General features: G+C 45.1%; 1 protein-coding gene across 1 annotated transcript in view; it reads right to left on the bottom strand.

Moving 5' to 3' along the window:
• Positions 1–1,385: 1,385 nt before the first annotated feature.
• Positions 1,386–24,248, bottom strand: part of TSKU (tsukushi, small leucine rich proteoglycan) — a 70,048-nt gene continuing 47,185 nt past the window's right edge. The window contains exon 2 of the mRNA XM_033950511.1: positions 1,386–2,595. Within this exon, the coding sequence (XP_033806402.1) occupies positions 1,532–2,595 (1,064 nt within the window). The 3' untranslated portion in view covers positions 1,386–1,531. The remainder of the gene's footprint in view (positions 2,596–24,248) is intronic.

The following is a 24,248-nucleotide window of genomic DNA, read 5'->3' as shown; positions in this document are numbered from 1 at the left end:
AACCCCAGTTTATAAATCTTTCCTTTTGGCCAAGTCTTAATAATTTTATTGTCATTTATAGCTAAAGAAACATATGATCAAGAAACTGTTTTATTTTACTTTTGTGATTACGAAAAACATACCGAGGGCCTCAAAATAGTACCTGGCAGGCCGCATGTTGTCCCCGGGCTGCGGGTTTGAGCCCACTGCTCTAGTGCTTAGCATTGGGGCCCGCTCTGTGGTTGCTGGAGCACCCCCAATAATAAGCAGACACTTTTTCTGAAAGAGCCAATTTTTCTGAAAGATTGATTCTTCTGTGGACAAAGTGAAACATAAGAAACGCCTTCACCGGATCAGACCGAGGTCCATCGCGTGTGCGGATCACCGGACTAGATGGACCTCGGTCTGATCCGGTGAAGGCGTTTCTTATGTTTCACTTTGTCCACAGAAGGATCAATCTTTCAGAAAAATTGGCTCTTACGATGCCGGTTATAATGCATTTATTTTTTTTTTGGTTACAATACCACAGCTGGCTTTACAAATTGACCCATAGATTCTTACTTAGTTAATTAGAGGGGGGAGGGTAGAATGCTTTAAACCTGGAACAAAGTATTAAAGGAAACAGCTTTGCCACAAGCCCTGCAGGCTGTAGGGGTGGTTTTGCTATGATTTTCTTACTCATGCCAAGAAGGGCTATATTGAACATTCCTTCAAGCTGCCCTACCCAAGAAAGAGATTTTTAAGTACTCTTAATAGTCTCAGTCCATCTCTACAAAGGGAGGTGGGAGAACAGTGAAGCCACACTAACACGGCTAAACAGCGCCCCCTACTGGCCTCCTGCTTCACACCGATAGGCAGCAGAAGATAATTTATTCATCTAAGTTTGCATCTAAGGATCTCTCCTTAGAAGTTCCGACATGAAAAATACCAGATCGGATAAAACCGGGTTTCATTCGCCCGATCTTCCTGACCCGTTGACGCAAAACGCTTTTCAAACTCCAGAACCACTCTGCACATAACTGAATTTATGCTGCGAATACAAAGTGCAGGGCAGCCCACTGGGATCTGTTAAGCGAAGGCAACATTTCAAAGGCACTTTTGAGAAACACAAAATTCAAAATGATGAGCTTACCTAATAAAGAAATGGCTTGAAGGTAAAGAATTGCAAAGTTTCATGCATACTGGTGCATGCTGCAGAATAAAAATTATTATCCATGCTGAGCTACATCAAATGGTTCAGCACACTTTTTTTTTTCCTTAAAACAAAGAGGAAAAGCTAGCTGCTAGTTGGTCCTAAAATATGATCACAGTAAACCACTATCCATTACCGTACTAGACAGAACTTCTGGCCGTAGAAAAACAGAGCCAGAATTCATTGGATGGAAGAAATAGATTTTTTAAAGTAATGAAAATTCTAAAAATTCAAGTATTTATTAACCTGTACACTCATAAATAAATTAGACAGTTTTTATATATAAAAAAGGCACACTTTAGGCCAATGCAGTCCATTGTGTTAAGAGAAGTATGCACACATCAATTTCTCCAGTATTTATCAGAGGATGTAGGGTGCGGTTACAAATCCATGCTCATCGTGACAGCTCAGGACTTCCTTTTTGCTCCTTCCAGTCAGTCTGTGAAACTGGCCTTCCCTCACCGTCTTCAAACAGTGTATATTCTTTCCCCAGGAGATGCTTCTTACAGAAGGCAAGTGAGTCAGAACATCTTTAGATAAGGACGTTAAACTGGTATGAGACAAATTAAGCTCTTGTAAGGAGTTCAAACCCAAGAACACATCAGAACTCAGTGATTTCAGGCTAGGATTGTTTGATAAATCCAGTACCTGGAGAGTTGGCAGTTCTCTGAAGCTATAAGGGGAGATCTCGGTTAACTGAGTTAGATTGTTCAGAGACAAATGCATCAAACCTTTTAGCCCTGTAAAATCATGCTTTTCTATTCTAGAAATAGGGTTTCCATCAATATTAAGGTATCGAAGGGGTATTCCTTGAAGATTTGGCACAGTGTTTAGTCTGTTTCCAGATAATGTCAAACTTTGAATGTTAGGAATTCTCTTCTCTGGGTTTCTTGAAACCACACTAATCAGATTGTTAGAAAGATCCACAATCATTGGCTTGCCTTGACCTTTCGATACAAACACATCCAATTTAATTTCTAGAAGCTTGTTGTTACTTAAATCTACTTCTCCAAGTGGTGAATTGGAGAAGCATTCCTCTGGTAGGACTTCCAAATCGTTGTGACTTAGATCCAAAGCCTCCAAGTATCTGAGTCGAGAAAAGGTCGTGGCAGATAATTTTGTGATCTTATTGTAGCTCAAGTCAAGGTTAATCAAGGTGGTGTATCCAGGTCCTGAAAGGACAGACTCGTTGATCAGTTGCAGCTGGTTTGACGACAGATCTAAGTAGGAGGTATCCAGTGGAATATGAACCGGAACGATATCAGACCCAACTCCACTGCAGTCAACTTTGGTGAGGCTAAAGCTGTCGAAAAGACCAAAACTTTCCACTTCACAGTGACATCCAGGAAAACACATCTTGGTGGTACCAATTAAAGGAAGTAGAAGCAGGAGATACGCCCAAATTAATGAAGGCATTGTTAGCACTGTAAAAAAAAAAAAAAAGAATAAAACATTTTGATTTTAGTACAAATAATTTTAAAATACTTAAAAAATCCATTGGTCAAAGGCCATACTAAGACAAATACCTAATTTTCATCTGGGTCCTATAGGCACAAGATACTAAAAACACTTTTACCTAAATGTCACAAGGAGTTAAAAGGGGTGGCAAGTCAAAAGCGCGCAGGATAAAAGCACGTGGACAATTGCGCAAAGACAACTGAGCGCAAGACAATTGAGTGTAGTTCCTTCCTATTTCTCCTACTGTAAACCGCATCGAGCTCTACGAACGTGGAGATGATGCGGTATACAAACCTAAGGATTAGATTAGATTAAACGCAAGACAATTGCGCGCAACGCATTTGACTACGAACCGTTAAAAGGCAGACGGGAACTTTCTCTGGTGTTACATCCAGAAGTTCGCCCCAAATTAGGAAGTGTTCCCATCGCTGGGTCACTGCCCCTTCCATAACAACATGGAAGTTACTGAATTTATAAAGTCTTTAAACACATTTCATAAACAGCGTATTAATTTATCGAAATGGCCCGACAGAATAGCGCTTGGCAGACTAACAAACAGATGCTATTAACTTACTTTTTATTTTTAGTTCAAATATATTTATTAAAGTTTATCCCAAAAGTACAACAAAGGCAAAGAATAGCACAAAGGGCTCCTTTTACAAAGCTGCGATAGCGGTTTTAGCGTGCGATAAATTGCCGTGCCCGCTAGACGCTAACGCCGGCACTGAGCTGGCATTAGTTCTAGCCACGTAGCGTGGGTTTAGTGCGCGCCAAAATCCTGTGTGCGCTAAAAAACGCTATCGCAGCTTTGTAAAAGGAGCCCAAAGATGGTAGTAAGAACGACGACGTAACACTGCATCATTCATTAACACAAAAGTAGAGAAAAGATGCATAATTGGTCATTCTAAATGTAAGGTACGTCACTCATCAGTGATAAAGCGACATTGAGGAGAGAGATAGCGTCAAGATCATACAATAGCATAGTAAACACAGAAGAATATTATCAAACTAGTCTTATAGCCCGTTACATTAACGGGTGCTAGAATATATGTGTGTGTGTGTCTGTCTTTTTTATTTTTTCTTTCTCCTTAGCCGCTTTCTGTATTTCTGCCTGTCTTTTTTTTTTTTTTTTTTTTCCTTGGCTGTCCACTACCACCCCTTGCCTGCTCCCCCTGTCCATTCTCCCTTCCTTTTACCTCCCCTGTGTCCTCCACCACCCCATCACTGCTCACCTTATCCAGCAGAAGCCCTTCTCCCTTTGTTTTACCTCCCCCTGTCCATCATCTGTCCAGCAGTAGGCCTGTCTTCATTTTTCTGCCCCCCCTCCCTGTTCATCAGCACCTCTTCCCCTGTCCATCAACCCCTTTTCTGCCCCTCCATTTCCGTGTGTTGCAGCATTTCCCTCCCACCCCACTTCCCTGTGCAGTATTTTCCTCTCCCCCATACCTTCCTCCTGAACTCCATGCCCTACTTATGTCGACATCCGCCTCGAGGGGGGGGAGGAAGAGAGAGAGAGAGCTTCGGGTGGCCAGCAGCCGCTGCGGCCGACATCCACCTCGGCGGGGGGGGGGGGGGGGGAAGGAAGAAGACCGTAAGCCACGCATGCGCACTTCCTAGCTACAGCTCACGTAAAAGGGATGCACGCATAGGAACTGCGCATGCGCGGCTTACCGTTTTATTATATTAAGATGTTATTAGCCGTGTCAAGGAACCAACGAGATATCCATCAATTGCAGAATTTGTACAGTGGATCTCAAGTTTTTGTAAAGGAGTGGAGTGACTTGTGTTTGACGGCAATTACGCTTTCGTGTTTAGCTGTCAGCTTTTTGAAAATGGCTCAGCATTATTTTTTTTTTAAGAATCCACCTGAGGGCTCATTTCAATGTTGAAGAACCCATTGGCGATAATCCTTTTCGATAATCCGCCGCTAAACTGGGTACAGGCTAAACCGCCAGAAAACAGTTTCGTGACGGCGTTAAAACTTTTGAGAAACTTGCCCCTAGTGATAAGATCCACCTCCTCCTCTTAGCATGCATGGTGTTTTTCGGACGTTGATGTTTGCATCACACAAGGGATCTGCTAAACAGGTAACATTCAGTGCCAGTTTTGTGCTTTGGAAAGCCAGCCCAACTGCTATTTCTTAGGAGGTGAAAAAAAATTCACACTTAAATGTTAGATGATTCATTTCTGCACAACTGACCTTTTACATAGATAAAGTTTTCTTAAAAACCAGAAATTCCCGTTCCCCTGTTCTGAAGAACATTTTTTTCTAATGTTTTTCCGTGCTTGATTATTTTTAAGCAGAAACATACCAGGGTTAACAGACTGGGATTTTCAGTTTCAGCTGAAACTAGATCTGGCTAGATTGGACTGAAATTGAAACCAGTAAGGCACCCCACCATCCTTAGCTAAAAGTGAGCCACATAATCCCTCTAGATCAGTGGTCTCAAACTGAAACCCTTTTCAGGGCCACATTTTGGATTTGTAGGTACTTGGAGGGCCTCAGAAAAAAAATAGTTAATGTCTTATTAAAGAAACTAGTGTTTAAGCCCGTTAGATTAACGGGTGCTAGATGTCTCCTGCTTTTGAACTTGGGCAGGGGCAGAGGCAGAGCCGGGGCGGGAGGGAGTGACGGTGGGAGAGCAATTTCAAAGCCTCAGCAGCGGCGGCTCCTTGACCAATCCGCGCTTACGTCCCCACACTTGCGGTCTGGCTGGCTCCCCCACCAAAGCCCTTCGCAGCGGCAGCCCCTCCCGCATCCGTCCCCACGTCCCAAGCCTCTCCGAAGACCGGCTCCCACGAAAATGGTACCCCTCTGTCCAAAGCCGTGGCAGCAGCCTCCCTCAAGACACATTTCAAATCTGACATATTGTAATCACAAAACAGAAAATAAAATTATTTTTCTTACCTTTTGTTGTCTGGTCATTATTCATATCATGTAGGGGTCCCAGGCTATGGTTGGCTTTTGATAACTCGCTTGCCAGGGCCCCTTCTTTCTTCTTCCCTCCCTCCATCCCGGCAGCTGAAGACAGGCACCTCCCCCCAGTGGTCCGAGACAGGAGGGAGCAGTTAGGAGAGGGTCTGAGGGCAAAGAGGGGCTCAACAGCGCACAACCACCTTTCCTTCCCTCCCTCCATCAAGTGCAGTGCAGCTCCACCAATGTTAAAAGGAGCCGCGTCGAAATCGGAGGCCTGCCACTGCCGTAGCACATTCCCTTCTACCTTGGTCCCGCTCCTTCTCTGACATATGGGACCGCGGCAAAGGGAACGTGTTACGATGGCGGCAGGGCTCCAATTTCAAAGCAGCTCCTTTTAACATAGGCGGAGCTGAACTGAAGGGAAGGAACGGTGGGGCCGGGTGAGGAAGGCCGCCTGCTAGGTAGGGGGATAACAATGGCGCTTATGCTCAAGCCCCCGCCGCAGCTCCTCTCTCGATCCTGGTGCGGTTCGAGAGAGGAGTCGTGGCGGCGGCTTGAACATAAGCGCGATTGCTGTCCCCCTACCTAGCCGCGAGGCTGCGGCGGGGTTTCCATGGCAACCCGATTGCGGATCTCAGTGTAGGGCCGGGTCTGGCGGCGCCGTGTAGGGCGGAGGCGGGACCTCAGCACTGTACCTGTGGAGGGGATTGACTGGTGACGTACAACCCGCGCATGCGCACTAAAAAAAAACGGGACAGCTCAGGGAACACGATTTTTTTAGTGCGCATGCGCGTCTACCATTTTATTATATTAGATGACAATTTTGCATGAGGTAAAACTCTTTATACATATAATTCTTTCCTTTTGGCTAAGTCTTAATAATATTGTAATTTATAGCTAAAGAGACATATGATCAAGAAACTGTTTTATTTTACTTTTGTGATTATGATAAACATACCAAGGGCCTCAAAATAGTACCTGGAGGGCCACATGTGGCCCCCGAGCTGCAAGTTTGAGACCACTGCTCTAGACCCCTAAGAGAAAGGTAGACTTAGGGAAGGCCCAAGGGTGATGGGAAGGTGGTACTTTTGGTCAAAGGGACCAAAGGTTATATTGTATGCATATGAAAAACGAATGGAAGAAATCGCATTGCAATTAGTACTATTATTATGGGGGTGGAGTCAGGGGCGGAGCTTGGGCTTGGGGTACTCGATTGATATTTGTTAGACTTAGGGGTACTTGGCTTGAAGAAGTTGAGAAACTCTGCCTTAGGTTATGTGATCTTCGAGTGGTTAAGTCCTAGTGCTGCTTCAGCAAAGAAGTCAGTGGACTTTTCTAGCCCAGGGGTAGGCAATTCCGGTCCTCGAGAGCCACAGACAGGTCAGGTTTTCAGGATATCCACAATGAATACGTATGAGATGGGTTTGCACGCACTACCTCCTTGCGACGCAAATCTCTCTCATGCATATTTATGGTGGATATCCTGAAAACCTGACCTGCCTGTGGATCTCGAAGACCAGAATTGCCTAGCCCTGTTCTAGTCCGCTGACAAGGTATCCCTTGGGTGTGAACTGAGCATATATGAGAAGAGCCTTGATGGGCTGCCGACTTCTTTGCCGAGGCAGCACTGGAACTTAACCACTTGAAGATCACATATCTTAGGATATCCTCTTCAGCAATAGTAGATTACCAGTATTAATGAGGTGGGGGATGGAGTAGTAAAAAAAAGCATATTTTTTACTTTCGCAAATTAGAATCAAGCTCATTTTGTATTAAGAACCTATTAGGGCTAGTAAAGTAACTTCTAAAAATAAAATAAAAACTCACCCAATATACCATATGGATATTAATATTTTGCCATCACTATTACATTTTATATTTTTACTAGTCTTTATGCCCGTTCCATTAACGGGTGCTAGAATAGATGTGGCTGTCTGTCTTTCTTTGTCTCGCTCTCTCATTGGCCGCTGTCTTTCTTTCTGTCTCTCTCTCTCTCTCCTTGGCTTCTGTCTGCCTGTCTTTCTGTCTCTCCCTCTCTCCTTGGCCGCTGTTTGTCTTTCTGTGTGTCTGTCTGTCTTTCAGTCTCTCTCTCCTTGGTCGCTGTCTGTCTGTCTCCTTGGCCGCTGTCTGTGTGTCTGTCTGTCTTTCTATCTCTTTCTCTCTTTCTCGTTGGCAGCTGTGTGTCTGTCTGTCTCTTTCTTTCTCTCCTTGGCCGCTCTCTGTGTATGTTTCTGCCTCTTTCTCGCTCTTTCTCCTTGGCCACTGTTTATGTGCCTTTCTGTCTCTTCCTCTCTCTCATTGGCCGCTGTCTCTATCTTCTTGGCCACTGTCTGTGTGTCTGTCTGTCTTTCTATCTCTTTCTCTCCTTGGCTGCTGTCTGTGTATGTTTCTGCCTTTCTCTCTCTCTTTCTCCTTGGCTGCTGTTTATGTGCCTTTCTGTCTCTTTCTCTCTCTCATTGGCCGCTGTGTGTCTGTCTTTCTGTCTCTTTCTTTCTCTCTCTCTCTCTCTCTCTTTGGCCGCTGTCTGTGTATGTTTCTGTCTCTTTCTCCTTGGCCACTGTTTATGTGCCTTTCTGTCTCTTTCTCATTGACCGCTGTGTGTCTGTCTGTCTTTCTGAATCTTTCTCTCTCGTTGGCTGCTGTCTGTCTTTCTATCTCCTTGGCCGCTGTGTGTCTGACTTTCTGTCTCTTTCTCTCTCTCTCTTTCCTTGGCCGCTGCCTGTGTGTCTTTCTGTCTCTCTCTCTCTTTGACCGCTGCCTGTCTTTCTATCTCTTTCTCTCTCTCACTCCTTGGCCGCTGTCTTATCTGTCTCTTTCCTTCCCTCTGTCCCATTCCCTGCCTGCGCCCCGCTCCCCCTTCCTTTGACTGCCCCCCCCCCAAACATCCCACCCCCTCTGCGGTAGCGCCATCAGCCTCCTACAAATCCTCATCCTCGACCCGGAAATTCACCCAGAGGGGAGTGTGGAGGCAGAGGAGAAGGCTGTGCAGTAGTTGTGGCCTTCCCTCCCCTAGCTCCGTAGCTCGGTCGATGCCGCCGCCTCCTTCTCTCCCCGATGTCGGCTCCCAATGTGCGCATGCGCCACACTCTGCAACATTTCTCTGCCGACCACAGAGCGACGGACGCATGGAGCCACAAAAATTGAAGTGCGCATGTGCGCTAAGGGTATTATTATCTTAGATATACGTGAAGGGAATGTTTTCCATTACTCTCCTTCCCATATTGTCTAAAGCACGAGTGAAAAGCCTGAAAACTAGAATTCAACTGGAGATTTGGAAGGTGTGGAGGGGCATTTTTGATAGGATGGCCAAGTCCTACTTTGGACATTTTGAGAAAAAACATCCAAAAATCGGGTGGAGAGAGTGTTCATTTTCAAACCTGCAAAGCATCTATCTTTTTTTTTTTTTTAATGGCCTAGCTAGCTAGACATCTAATTTGTTTTGCCATTAATCGGGAGGGGGGGGGGGAAAGTCCAAAATAAGCTGTTTGCATGTAGGAGGGGCCAGCATTTTTAATGGCCCGGCCACACAGACAAGCCAGCAGAGCAGTGGGGCACTGCTGTGAACTTCACATTAAGAGTGCTAGATACACATCGCATCCTAACCCTCGTACATTATATGATGAGCCCTACAAAACCTACCGTACCCATCTTTCTACCATCCCAATAGCCCTTATGCCTGCAGGTGTCATCTGTATGGCAGCACAATGGATTTTTGGAGGGCCCACACTTTCCACCACAAGTGTACTAGTTAGGGTGGCATATGGGCCTAGGGCCCAGATTCTCAAAAATTTTAACGCGGTCGCTAAACTGGTTTCTGACAGCGTAGCCCATACGCATTTTAGCGGCGGATTATTATCAAAACGGCTCATCTCTGTCTTTAACGAGCTTTCTACCAGTGCCATTGCCATGCAAATGAGCTCTTCAACATTAAAATGAGCACTCCGGCGAATTATTGAAAATCGCGGAGCCATTTTCTAAGAGCGGCATTGGCTTTTGGCAACAAAAATCAGTGAATGGTCCAGGGGTGCCGGTGCAGTGACAGCACTGTTTAAAACCTGGCAGCGGGACAGATGCCTAAGCTACATTTTTACCCTAGATCAGGGGTGTCATATGTCAGTCCTCGAGGGCCGCAATCCAGTCGGGTTTTCAGGATTTCCCCAATGAATATGCATGAGATCTATTTGCATGCACTGCTTTCATTGTATGCTAATAGATCTCATGCATATTCATTGGGGAAATCCTGAAAACCCGACTGGATTGCGGCCCTCGAGGACCGACATTGGACACCCCTGCCCTAGACCCTCTACCCCAGGGGTGTTAAAGTCCCTCCTCGAGGGCCGAAATCCGGTCGGGTTTTCAGGATTTCCCCAATGAATATGCATGAGATCTATTTGCATGCACTGCTTTCATTGTATGCTAATAGATCTCATGCATATTAATTGGGGAAATCCTGAAACCCCGACTGGATTGCGGCCCTCGAGGACCGACATTTGACACCCCTGCCCTAGACCCTCTACTCCCATGAGCTGGTCAGGATCTGGGAAAGAATTGAGACTGCACTTCTGAAAAGAGCCCTTGCACATGGAATTCGGCCAAGGGTCATCACTGCAGTGGCTGGACTAGATCAAGATTGGGGGAGGGGGGGGGGAAACGAATCAAAGTGGCTGCAAAGGAAGTATCATGCCTTCGGATCCCAGTCCTGTTCCCCACTGAACTGGAAGCTTAGACTGCCAAGCCAGAAAAATAACCAGCAGAGGGCAGTCTGAGCTAGCTTCCATGAAAGAACAAAAGGAAGAGGACAAAAAGGTTTTCATCCTATAGAAAAGGAAAGAAAAAGCAGGGGAGAGAGAAACTGTACTTCTGCTTGGAGGAAGAGTAAAGCTATTTCGGGTACGGACCCCAAGGAGCTCATTAAAAGTCACGCTCAAGGGAAGGGAAAGCAAACGGTCATCTTTGGACAGAGTCACAGGAAAAGCACAACCCACAAGAGTCTAGGCAGGTTCCCCTTCCTAGGCTCTGGATATCTTCACTATTCAGCATTGGTGGTGGGGGGGAACTTGGGCCGATGCCAGACCTGTACATTCCGTGTCCTGGAAATGGCAAGAGACAGGTTAAACTTTGGCAGCTCCAGGGTTGTAAATCATTTAAATATTTTTCACAAGCTGCAAGCGAATTGATCTTGACTGCTAGGTTGACGACGGTTATTTAATTTCTGTATAACCTTCTTAAAACCTAAGTGTCTCTCAATAAAACATGCATAATAATAGAAACAAACATAACCATAATATTCTCCGTGTTTTGGTGCTTATATGGATGGCATGGGTGGCTGGGGGCCGACACATCGTGGTGGGCGCGGCTCTGGTCACCTTTTTGGACAGACTGGATGGACCATGCGGGCCTTTATCCGATGTCATTTACTGCATTACTGCGTATATGTATCTGAAAACACCCAGAAGAGCCAACAAAAATTCTTGTTTGGAACAAAGAGTCCAGAACATTCAACAAATAGTCACCTCCTGGGGGCCAGAGCCACGTCTGCACGGTGGAATGAACATCTGGTGACAGTGCTCTCGTGTATAAATAAAGAAAAGCCAAAACGGACGGCCTAAGCTGCGGTTTTAACACTAGCTCTCATCCGGGGTTCCTCCCTCTAAAAAAAAAAATCCAACGGAACTGAATCTGCGCATGCTCAAGGCCTTCTGGCTCTCGTTCTCTCGGAGAGAACGAGATCCAGAAGGCCTTGAGCATGCGCAGATGCTCAAGGCCCAGCCCAGGCAAGAGGTGGGAGCTTTCTTTCACTCGCACAAACAGCAGATGGGGTAAGAAGCATGTTTGGGAGGGAGGGCGGGCCGATGCCGCTTTCAGCACAGGGGTGCGATGCGGTTCTCACGGGGGGGGAGGAGTTGCGATGCCGGTTCGGGGGGTGCGATGCCGGTTAGAGCGGGGGGAGGTGCTCGTGTATCGGAACATGCTCGGTTTGCGAGACAAAAGTTTGCCGAGTGTTTTGCTCATCTTGCACAACTGAGCCGATGGTTCTTCTCTCTCTGAAGCTGCGGGAGTGTAGTGACTGTTTTAAACAACTAAAGTCTTGCAATACGAGTACATACAGTATACACGCGTCACATCATCACAACTGAGCCGATGGTTCTTCTCTCTCTGACACTGCAAGAGTGTAGTGACTGCTCTAAACGAGCAAAGTCTTGCAATACGAGTACATACGGTATACACGCGTCACATCATCACAGCTGAGCCGATGGTTCTTCTCTCTCTGACGCTGCGGGAGTGTAGTGACTGTTCCAAACGAGCGAGGTCTTGCGATACAAGTACGTATAGTATGTTGTATTAAAGTTTTTGGGTTGTGGAACGAATCGTCTGCGTTTCCATTATTTCCTATATGGAAATTTGCTTTGCTCTACGAGTGCTTTGGATTACAAGCAAGATTCTGGAACGAATTATGCTCGCAAACCAAGGTTTGACCGTACTACGAAACAGTCTGATGCTCCTGGGATGAAGAAACAACAGTGCTAGCGAAGTTGATTGTACAGCAGGGGTGACTAACTGCAGGTTTAGTCACTCCCATGGTAAATGAAGCTGCGGTTAAAAGCCTGACCTTAAATAACTACCCTTTAAATATTTGCAGATTACATGTCTGGGAAAGTCCAAGCTAGTACTGATGGGTACTTAAAATCATCAAAAAGCCTTGTGGTTAGGCAGGTAAATGTTGAATGCTAAAGGGAACTAAGGGGGGGGGGGAGGGGTTAAGTTCTTATAAAAAAAAAGGGGAGATCTGGGGAAATTCTACAAAGCGGGCTCCAACCTTTAAGGTGCAATTATGCAAGAAAAACGTTTAGAAAAATGGCAGTAAATGGTGTTGAAAATAGGTTCCAGGAAAAATAAACACTCCAGGACGAGCAATTTATACCGTAGTGCAGGGGTGTCGAAGTCCCTCCTCGAGGGCCGCAATCCAGTCGGGTTTTCAGGATTTCCCCAATGAATATGCATGAGATCTATGTGCATGCACTGCTTTCAATGCATATTCATTGGGGAAATCCTGAAAACCCGACTGGATTGCGGCCCTTGAGGAGGGACTTTGACACCTCTGCCGTAGCGCCTAGCGGGGATTCTCACGCCCAGCTTTGGATTGAGTGCTGTACAACAGCTGAAACCTGGCGCAAATTCTGGCACGCATCCTTCAAATTCTAGAGCACTGCACATAATTCCTTGGAATGCCCCTCCCAAGGCCAAGCCCCCATTTGGGCTGCACGTGAGAGGATTTGGAGGCTGATCATTAGAGAATCGCACTAGGACAGATCCGCGGGCCAATCCAACTTAGCGCCAAGTAACATCAATAATTGTTAGCAGGCAATTTTGGGGTTGTTAACTAATTTATTTGCACACATCTCAGGGGACCTCCAGTGGCAGGAGGGAGAAGACATTCCTCCTGCCTTTTTTTTTGGGGGGGGGGGGAGAGTAGGGGATGTTTAGGGGAGTGCCTGGTGTGGGCGTGGGCCTTTGGTGGCAGGAGGGAGTGGGCATCATTTCTGCTGTTTCGCTGCCGCCGGGGAGGGGGGTTTTCGGCATAGCAGGAGGGAATGGGCATCCCTTCTGTCGATTTTCATTAGGGCAGGGGAAGGATTCCTGGTGCCGCGTTTATCGGGGGTCATCGGGGAGGGCCGTCATTGATGGGGACGGCTTTTTTCTTTTTTTTTTAATGGGGCAGATATTATGCATGTGTAACAAGTACAGCATCTGTGCCCCATTTAAAAAAAAAATAAATAAAAGGATTTCCTGCCCTGAACAGCCGAGTGGCAGGGGGCTGCTGCCTGCCGCCTCTGCACATGTGTAAGAGTTGCTCTCACAGCCATCAATCATTCGGGAGAGACGAGGATACTTTTTGGAGAAATTCAAATCTAAACTTAAAACATTCTTATTCAAAAGACACTTTTTAGCATTTGACACTGGACATTCCAGCTGAGGATGACAAACTTTTTTCCAAGAAGCGATTCCCACCCTATTGTGATTTTCCATTTCCCTTACTTTTTTTAATTTATTATCTCGATGTAATTATGTTTTCCATTCCCCCATTTCCTCTTGGTTTCATGTTAGTCTCCCTTTATTTTTAACTAGAGCTGTTTTTATACTGTTAATCTTACTGTAAACCGTTTAGATATTTGTGATAGACCAGGGGTCTCAAAGTCACTCCTTGAGGGCCGCAATCCAGTCGGGTTTTCAGGATTTCCACAATGAATATGCACAAGATCTGGGCAAATTGCAGCTCTACTCTCTAGAGGAGCGCAGGGAAAGGGGTGACATGATTGAGACTTTTAAGTACGTCACAGGACGTGTCGAGGTGGAAAACGATATATTCCTTCCCAAGGGACCCTCAGTCACAAGGGGGCACCCGCTCAAACTCAGAGGAGGGAAATTTAGTGGTGACACCAGGAAGTATTTCTTCACAGAAAGGGTGGTAGATCACTGGAACAAACTTCCGGTGCAGGTAATCAAGGCCACAAGCGTGCTCGACTTTAAGAATAAATGGGACATCCACGTGGGATCCCTACGTGGGTCGAGCAGCACTCAGACTTAATGGGGTGGGTCAGTAGAGTGGGCAGACTTGATGGGCTGTAGCCCTTTTCTGCCGTCACCTTTCTATGTTTCTATTTCAATGGGGAAATCCTGAAAACCCGACTGGATTGCGGCCCTCAAGGAGGGACTTTGAGATACCTGTGATAGACGGTATCTCAAGTAACTAATAAACTTGAATCATTTCCATGCAAACCTTTTAGTACATCAATAGCTCTTTTTGAATCGCCGCAGACCCGCGCAGTCTTATCGATCGTCTTTAGTGCATCTAGGTCCTAGTCGCTAGGACACGAACACAAGTCGATGACATCTAACTCACTAGGGACAGAGAAAGTATCTAGTTGGGTGCCGTCGACTCGTGGTTGAGTCCTCGTGACTTGATAAATTACAGATCTAAAAAGAAATCAGTTTTGTGCTAGTCGGGAAAGGTCCTCCAGCGTCAACCCTATGGTTGTTTTCAACACGTCCAGCCATCTAATCGCAGGCCGCCCTCTTCGTCTGGTTCCTTCGATCTTCCCAAACGGTGATCTCTCTCCTTCTGATGGTGTGATCAGAATAGGACTGTCGTAACTTCATCATTTGGACTTCGAGTGACATAGCCAAGTTTTATATCTTCCAGAATTGATCCGTTAGCTCTTCTGGCGGTCTGCGGCGCGCCTAAAATCCTTCTCCAGCACCAAAGCTCAAAATCTTTCAGTTTTGTTTCCGTAACGTCCAGCTTTCGCGTCCACAACGGACCACTGAGAAAATGAATGCGCGGACAAAACGCTCCAAAATGAAGATCAACCCTGTCCTTCTTATCCGCACGGACAATCAGGTTGCGATGTATTACATAAACAAACAAGGAGGCATGGGGTCTTTCCGTCTTTGTCAGGGGGGGGTCCAGAAGATTTGGACCTAGGCTATTGCTCGCAATATATTCCTGAAAGCAACATAGATTCAAGGGGAACAGAATTCTCTTGCAGACAAGACTCAGAAGGTTTCTTCAACCACACAGGTGGACCCTCAGTTCTTCTCTCAGTGGGGGGCTCCTTTTCTTTGAATACTTTGTTAAGAACCTTCATTGAAAGTATCTGCATATACGGTAATAAAGGTAAACCAGTTTGATTTTACCACAGAAAAACAGTATATCAAATCCTATTATCCTTTAATGTTCGATGTTTTAGATTGTCTACTTAGAGGCAGCCCCATCCCAAATAAAGTACACTCCTCCCGGTTTCAGCAATCGCGGTTTCAGTTATTTGCGGGTTTTAGCTTGCTGGCTCCTCCCCCCAAATTACATCAGCTTGCATAGAGAAATCGCCGATTCCAAGCGTTTACAGATAAAATTGCTGATTCCCGGCACTTTCTTCACCGTGTTTTTTTGCCTCTCCGTCGGGAACAGGCCAGGTCTCCCACCGTGCTATTTGCGGTTTCACAAAAAAGTTATTTGCAGTTTTTCTGTATTTGCGAGTCTGTTAATCCCCTATCACAGCGAATACGGAGGGAGAAGTGTACTCCCCTCTATCTAAGGATGACGGATAACCATGCGGAAATAAACTGACCCTGTACCACAGTCTCCAGCTCTGTGGGTGCCAAGCACATCCCTCCCCCCATATTGAGCAAGTTCCATTATATCCAAGAAGGAGTAATTTGTATTCTTTTTAGCCCCCTCCCCAAATCATTTTGAAACCTTGATGCCTTACCCTGAACTCCTTTGAGCAGGCAGGATGGAAGCTAGTGAAGTCCTAGTGCCAGGAGGCTACATAGAAATGAATCTCTAAAAAGATCTTTAAAAAAAAAAGAGTATTTATGGACCAAAATATGCACTATTATAAAGAATTAGAGGGATATTACATTACATTAGTGACTTCTATTCCGATTGTACCTTGCAGTAGCGAATGACACGGTGACAAAATTCATCACCGTTCCCGTCCCCACGGATAATCGCGGGAAACCATCTTCATGTCATTCTTTAAGGAAAGAGGGAAGAATCAGAGTATGAATGGCCACAACCACTGACCCGTAAGCTTTGCTTTGAAGAATGCTGGTGTAGAAGGACCGAGGTTGAAATAGACACTAGAAAATGACATGGGATTATTTCCCGCGGTTATCCACAGGGATGAGAACGGTGATGAATTTTGTCACCGTGTCATTCTCTACCTTGCAGTTCTAGGCGGATTACAAAAGAAGCTAACTGGACATTTCCAGGAAAAACTACAGTTTAGGAAATAGGATTACAAAGAAGTTAACTGGACATTTCCAGGAGAATTGCAATTTAGGGAGCTGTATACACGGTTGATACTTTGGAGAGAAGAAATTACAAGAGAGGGTGAGACTTTGGGGGGGGGGGATTTACAAGGGAGGGGAGAGGACAGGGGAAGAGTTAAGATATCTGGATACATTTTTTGAATAGCAGGGTTTTGATTCCCTTTCGAAATGATTTAAAGTCGCTCGTTGTTGTCAGCAAGTTGGAGATGGAGTGGTCAAGTTTCGCTGAACACCTCAATGGACTGGAAAGGAGTAGACTTACAAATTGTGTGTGTGAAAATATTTCTTCAATGAAAGTGTTGTGAATGCCCAGGAAAGGCTTCCAGAGGAGACCCAGTGGAGGCGGGTACAAAACTGAACACAAGGCAGCCGGAGATAAGCACAGAAGATCCCCCAGGGAGGAGGAAGAAGCACAGAAAAATGCCAGAGATTGGCTGGAGTCTTTGGCGCTGTGCCAGGAGGTAATCTGGGCAGATTAAAAGGTTTTTATCTTCATCTGCTGTCAGTTTTTAAATACAGACAGTGAGAAGACTTCAATGAGTTTCTGTCCCAGCCTATATTTAGACGGAAAGGTAAATTACTGAATGAAGCCTTTAGTCTACATCTGTGTCAGCTTGCCCGAGCTCCTGAATAGCCACTTGGCACTGAGCCACACAAAAAAAACAATACACATACAATCACCCTGGCAGCTCTAGGCAGGCTTGTACAAAGGTGCACTGCCAAGCGGTGCATGCCAAACACCGCACCACCCATAGGAACAGGATGTGGGGACTCAGCATTCAGAATGCGCCGTTTGGAAGCTCATAAATCTGGTTTCTGAATGGCCCAAGAGTCTGTTCTCCTTTGGCTCCCGTCTCATTTAATTCACAAGAAATCTCTAATTCTAGGAGCTCTCAGAAATATAAACTTGGCTTTCCCACTGTTAAAGAACTAAAAACTATGGCCAATCATTTTCTTTTTTTTATTCGTAAAAGTTTGGAATGACCTTCCTTCTATAATTAGAGTTCTCTCTCATCTACCCACTTTTCGTAAAGTACTGAAGACACATTTATTTCAGAAATTTACTAATGTTACTTCTTTTTCAAATACCGTATTTTCACGAACCGAGTATAATCATGCGCGTTATACAAATTTTTTTTTTCAGTGCGATCCGGCATCCCCCCTGCGAACCGGCATCCTCCCCCCCGCTCGCGTCACCCCCCCTCCCCCGCGATCCTACATCCCCCCCCAGCACCGCAAAGACATCGGTCGCTTACCCAATTGGGCACCAGCACCAGCACCAATGCACAGGACATGCCAGTGCCCGAAGATCCTCCCTCGTTGGGCTGGGCTGGGCGGTGCGAGGGAGATCCTCCCTCGCACCGCCCAGCCCAGCCCAGCCCAACGAGGGAGGATCTTCGGGCACTCGCATCGGCACGTCCTGTGCATTGGTGCTGGTGCCCAATCGGGTAAGCGACCGATGTTTTTGCGGTACTGGGGGGGGATGTAGGATCACGGGGGAGGGGGGTGACGCGAGCGGGGGGGAGGATGCCGGTTCGCAGCCCAGAAGAGGGAGTAAGCGGGAGTGGCGGGAGGAGGTTATAGCAGCATACGCGGTATACGCGTGTACGTGCTATATAAAAAAATTTTTTTACACAAATGGTTTGGACCCGCGCGCTATACGCGTATGCGTGTTATATATGTATGCGCGTTATATGCGTGAAAATACGGTAATCAATCATAAAAGTTAAATTCTAGCCAAAAAGATTTAATTTCTGTTCTAATCTCTTGCATAATTTTATTAATATTTTGTTAACCGAGGCGAGCCTTCCTGTTGGGATGAATCGGTATAAAAAAAAATTGAAAGATTAGATTAGAAATGCTCAAAAGGCAACAACTGAAACCCCTCCCCCTCAAAACTACAAACAAACCCCACCCAAATTTATCACCATTCCTGCCGCGTCCCCGTAAGTTAGTTCCTGTACCGTCCCCGCGAGCTCAGTCCCCGGCCTGCAAACTGTCAGATCCCACTCACACAAGCCTCGAATATGATTTTATGCTGAACTTATTTTATTAAAGTATAAAAAGAGACTAGTCTGTATAATTGTAATTTTATAAACACAGAGCAAGGTTCAACAAAACCCATCTCCCCTCCCTTTCACAAATATCTCCTTCACTATTGTGAAAACTGAACAAACCAAATTACTACAGAATGCTACATAGAAAAATCAAGCTAGCAGAATACTTTAGTCACAAATGGCAGGAATAGTGTTAGGGGAGAGCAACTAGGGCAACTGCCCCCTGGCACAGAGAGAGACTTAAGCCAGCTGGAAGCTAAAGAAGCACAGCCTGGACTTTGCGGTCCCCAGTTATGTCTAATACCAGCTCTAGCAGGATATATATTTCAAATCTGAAATATTCTGGTAATTTTATTTTTCAAATCACATTGGTCGCAGGCTTTGGTTTTGGGTTCCTTCTGTCTTCATCGTGGCATGGCTGGCTCCTGAAGGTAAAACAGGCACAAGAAGAGCTGGGGAGGACATGCCGAGTCTGACACGGGCGCAATTTTTTTAACAAAGGAGCAAGACTTTTCACCGCTCCCACGGGGCGGTGAAAGATCTTGTCCCCATTCCTGTGAGATGGTGAAAGATCTTGTCCCCATTCCTGCGGTAAAACAGTTGCAAATGTCCCCATTATTGCGGATTTACTGCGGTGACCACAGTTTATTGCGGTAAACGGTCCCCGTGTCATTCTCTACTCATAATATCATCTCATCTGCACAGTGCTAGAACATCTTTCATTGGTATTAATTCTCAATCTCCCTTCTTTCTTGTTCTACTAGAACTTTAGATATAAAAATATGCTCTGAAATCTCTCCTTTCCTCCAAGTATGGCGGTCAGCTCATTGAGTTGTTATTTGGCTTCATATTGCTTTAGAGCAGTGGTCTCAAACTTGCGGCCAGCCAGGTACTCAGTATGTTACTATTATTCTGGAACATGGCCCGCCTCACTGCTGTAACCTCACGCAAGTGCTTTCCTGCGTCTGTACGCGATTGTGAGGTGGAGTGGAGAGGACAGTCGCGTACAGACGCAGGAAAGCGCTTGCGTGAGGTTACAGCACTGAGGCGGGCAACGTTCCAGAACGTAAGGTAACCGTTGGAGGCAGTGCAGCTTGTGCGCGTGCACGTCATCTCGTGAACTCTCGCGAAATTCGGCTCCTCTCCTGGCGGTGACTGCTTGATGTAAGATGGCAGTTGTGTCCGGTGCTGGAGGAGGTGAGAGCTGAAGGCGGTTGCGGACGCGACCACCGGACACTTATGGCACAAGTCGGATATTGATTCTCCCCCAGAGGACTCCACCAAAATCTTGTCTCTTGCAGTTGATACTTTAGAATCTAAATCACAATTTTGCATGAGGTAAAAACTCTTTATAGTTTATAAATCTTTTTGCTTAATTGCTTCTGATCATTTCAGCTATACTCCGCTGAAAACAGTGCAACATGCAGAAAGTGAAGTTTCGATAGTTCTTCATTGCTTTCAGCGGTGTATAGCTGAAATTATCAGAATTAAGGAAAGATTTATCAACTATAACGAGTTTTACTTCATGCAAAGTTGTCATTTCTTTCATAAGACATTAACTATTTTTTTCTGCGGCCCTTCAAGTACCTACAAATCCAAAATGTAGCCCTGCAAAGGGTTTGAGTTTGAGACCACATTGCTTTAGTCAGTAAAATCTCCTGTTTCCTTCAACATTTCCCTTTTATAAAAAATGCTCTGAGAGAAAAACAAAAAAAAAATGGAGGCGTGCCCAGGAGTTACTGTAAAAAGGTGCCAATTTAAGATTGTTTCATCCTTGCTACCATCCGGGCTCCTCCTTGCAGCTCCGTTTTAAATGTCTTCCGCTGGAAAGAAATGCAGTAGCCGAACCAAAAAGTAAAGGAATGGGCAGAATATAGAGCTCCTGAAAAAGAAGAAACGAGAGGGAGAGAAAATGTATACCACCCCATGCTATATATACGGTACAATTATACACTGTCGATCCTCCACCTGGCTCTGGTTCCCTTGGAGAAAGAAACCAACACACCAGTGTTAAATTTTCATTAGATTCCCCCTTGTGCTTTCTGTTTGAACTGGGCCAAGAACTGGGCCTAAAGGAGGGATGTGGGTGCAGATCCCAGGGCTGGGTGAGTCACTAATCCCAGGCCTTCCACCCCATGCAGACACTGTGTAATTATATCAACAAACAGGAGACCAGAGCTACAGCACCGACTGCCAAAAACTACATTTAAATACACGGTCTTCAGCTGTATCAGCTAGATGGGGCTATTTTTTATTTTTCACCCACAATTACCTCGTATCTTTTCATTGGTGGTTTCAGACGAGATGCATGCGGATGCAGAAAATGCCTCCCTGTCCCTAGAGTGCTTACAGCAGTGGTTGAGTAACCTGGTCCTGGAGGCACCCTGGTCTGTCAGGTTTTCAGGATATCCACAATGAATATTCATGAGATGGATGCATTACACGCATCTCTCTCTCTCAACTATTCACTGTAGATATCCTGAAAACCTCACAGGGGGGGGCTAGATTCTCAAAACTTTGTGTTAAATAAACGATGGGCCGCCGTCGCAGCCCTTATTGTAGTGATTTTTTAAAAAAATGATTCAGTCTCCCAAAAATGCGCATGCAAATGAGGTTGCTGGAGAGTAGCAAAGGTTCGCAAAATTTGCAGGTGACCATCGTTGGTGATAGCAATCGGCACATGCGCAGAATAAACGCACAAAATCCCCCCCCCCAAAAGATCGGCAGGAGGACCACTTCCTCCCGCTGCCAATCAACACCCCCGACACCGCCCGGCAGCGGGAGACATGCCTACTCCCTCTGGTTGCCAAGCAATGCCTCCCACAACACCTCCTTGCAGCAGAATTGATGCCTACATCCCCCTTCTCCCCCCTTACCTTGCTTACGATAGCTGGCTGGAGGGAAGCTACTCATTAAGCTTATAAGGGTCCCGTATAAGACCTGTATAAGCTTAATGAGTGTGAACAAAGGCACATTTTCATGTTAGATACTGTAGAACCACGGGGGCTGAATGCAGAAATTGAGTGGACTTCACTCATTGGATGAGGTTGGGCCAATGGGATTTAGGGGGAGGTGATTTCGATTGGTAGGAGGGATATTTAAATTTTAAGATTGAGATGCCGCGGCCATCTTACATTCTTACATTTGAATAGTCGGATGACACGGGCGGTCATGGTGAGTACTTAAGATATTGCGAGTTGAGAAGTTTTTTGAAGGGGGAGAGGGGGCGGTTTTGAGTAGTTTGTAACAGCCCGTTTTCCTCTTATTATTTTAGGGAGACCCTTGATAAAGCACTTTTTAGTGCGAAACATGGCATGTCAGGTTTGACTCCCAGACGTTGGCTCAGCATTAAAAAAAAGCTAAGTACATTAGTATAGTAAAATATTTATTTAAAAATTAAGAAAGTTTTTTAAAAAAATAAGTAAATTTCATTAAAAAATTAGTACAATCAGCCAATGATGAGCTCTCACGTAATTCTTCCCGCAATGGTAAATTAACACAGCGGTGGAGTGGTGGGGCTGAGGCTATTGTTTAAGACTAAAAAAACAGCTTGTGGAATGTATATACAGCTTGGGTCTTAGATTTATACGTGTTGTATTGACCAAAGCTAAAACAACTAATAAAAATAAGCCATATTTTGAAAGTTTCTGAAGAGGGAGCAGCCAAGGATTACTCCTGCTCCTCACCCCCACTGAAAGGACTCCTTGGATAGGTACCAGGGGATGGGAGTAACAATATATCATTTTATGCAGCCACCTTTGCCACATTTCAAGTATCTCTGGGAGCCGTGGCTTGCACATTCGCAGACCTGTACTCCTGAGAAAAGTTGAGAGCATCTCCTGAAATGTTCATTTTCACTAAAAGGCAGCTTGGTGAAGTTTACCACAAGCTACCTTATTACGTTGCATAATGAGCTGTTTTGCTGATCATTGCTCTTTTAACATGTTATTTACTAAATAGGCATCTTTAGTCTGTCGCCCAGGCAAGGAATGACTTGCCCTAGGTCACAAGCAGCATCACAGCGATGCGAGATTTGACCCTTGACTTCTCCAATTCTCCCTCTACAGCTCTAGCCTAGGGCCCCAATATTATTCAGCGGCTCCTATCTGGGAGACTGCTCCTCCTTTGGGCCAGATTTTCAGAGCATTATCTAGACCAGGGGTAGGCAATTCCGGTCCTCGAGAGCTGGAGCCAAGTCAGGTTTTCAGGATATCCACAATGACTATGTATGAGATGGATTTGCATGCACTGCCTCCTTGAGATGCAAATCTATCTCATGCATATCCTGAAAACCTGACCTGGCTCCATCTCTCGAGGACCGGAATTGTCTACGCCTGTTCTAGGCCCACATCAAGATAAACTCTCTCGACAAGTTTGTTGTCCTAAGTGGTTTGGATAGTTATCTAGGTGCCAGGGCTGTGGAGTCGGTACAAAAGAAGCCTTCGACATCTCCTTCTGCATTTTTCTGCTAACTCCAGCTCCTTCTGATATTAGACTTTAAAATGTTTTGTTCTGGATCTAAAGTATTTGTAAATATAACTTTAGATCCAGGAAAAAAGATAAGTATACAATTTACCATATATTATAATTTTAAAACACATTTTTAGAGCTGGAGTCGGTACATTTTTTTCAGGCATCTGATAATATCATCTTTCTGCAGCACAACCAAAGCAGTTTGCATAATGCATACAGATGCTTTCTCTGTCCCTAGTGGGCTCACAGTCTAAAAACAAAAACAAAAAAACCCACCTTAGACTCTAAGGTGTTTTTTCTATTTTTGCTTTAATACCTAGAGCAATGGAGAGTTAAGTGATTTGCTCAGGGTCACAAGAGGGGACTACCGGGCTTTGCCTCTTCAACTGCCATTTCTAATCTGGGCACTCTCTCTTGGAAGTTCATTTAGGACAGGTTCCTGAAAAAGGATTATGTCCAAAACTGAATCAGTTGACCCATCTATGTTTCCTGGAGTACAGCTTCTGCAATTGGACCCCTTGTGAAACTCGTTTGGGGAGCTCCTGCTTTTTGCAGGCCGTGCAGTTAAGTCTACCTTGTTGTCAGTTAATTTGTCACTGTAACTTAATTTAATTTTGTATGATTTATCACGAGTGTTTTTGTGCACTGTTATTTTGATTCACTACAGACGAGTAAGATTCTATGATGGTGTGATGTGCTGGGTTGTCACACGGATTGAAGGATTGAATGGTTTCCGTTCATTTGACTTGACCAATCCACACTGAGATCTTCTCACTACAAAATTTTTTTTATTACTGATATTAGTGTTACATACATATATATAGTGTTGCAGTACACATTTTTTCTGCCTCAAGCTAATAGCATCTAGAACTTTTCTGTTCACTTACTTATATACTGGCAGTTGTCAACATTTGCTTATTTCTGATCTGAGGAAGGTGGTTACCTTTTGAAAACTAATCAAACAATCCAAACAAGGTATTACCTTGTTTTATTTTATATCTATTTAATTCTATATACTATCTCAAACACTGGACCATACTATTTTACTCAACATTGTAATCATAGAAGGGAAGTACATTGGTACCTCGGAATCCGAACGCCCCAGAACTCGAACGTTTTGGAATCCGACCTTTTTTTTGTAGTAATTTTTGTCTTGGAATCCGAACGCCCTGCACATTGTATGTGTGTGTTTGTGCCCCAGAATCTGAATGCTGCTTTGGAATATTTGTTAACATTTTACCTTAAAACCTAGTGTATTTTCTGTTAAAATTTGAGTTTCTGGGACCTAGGAACGGATTAATTCAGTTTCTATTCTTTTCAATGGGAAAAAACTCAAACG

Source organism: Geotrypetes seraphini, chromosome 6 (genome assembly GCF_902459505.1).
Source record: "Geotrypetes seraphini chromosome 6, aGeoSer1.1, whole genome shotgun sequence".
NCBI lineage: Eukaryota > Metazoa > Chordata > Amphibia > Gymnophiona > Dermophiidae > Geotrypetes > Geotrypetes seraphini.
Note: the sequence above shows the minus strand (reverse complement) of the source record. Positions and strands in the feature narration are given on the sequence as shown.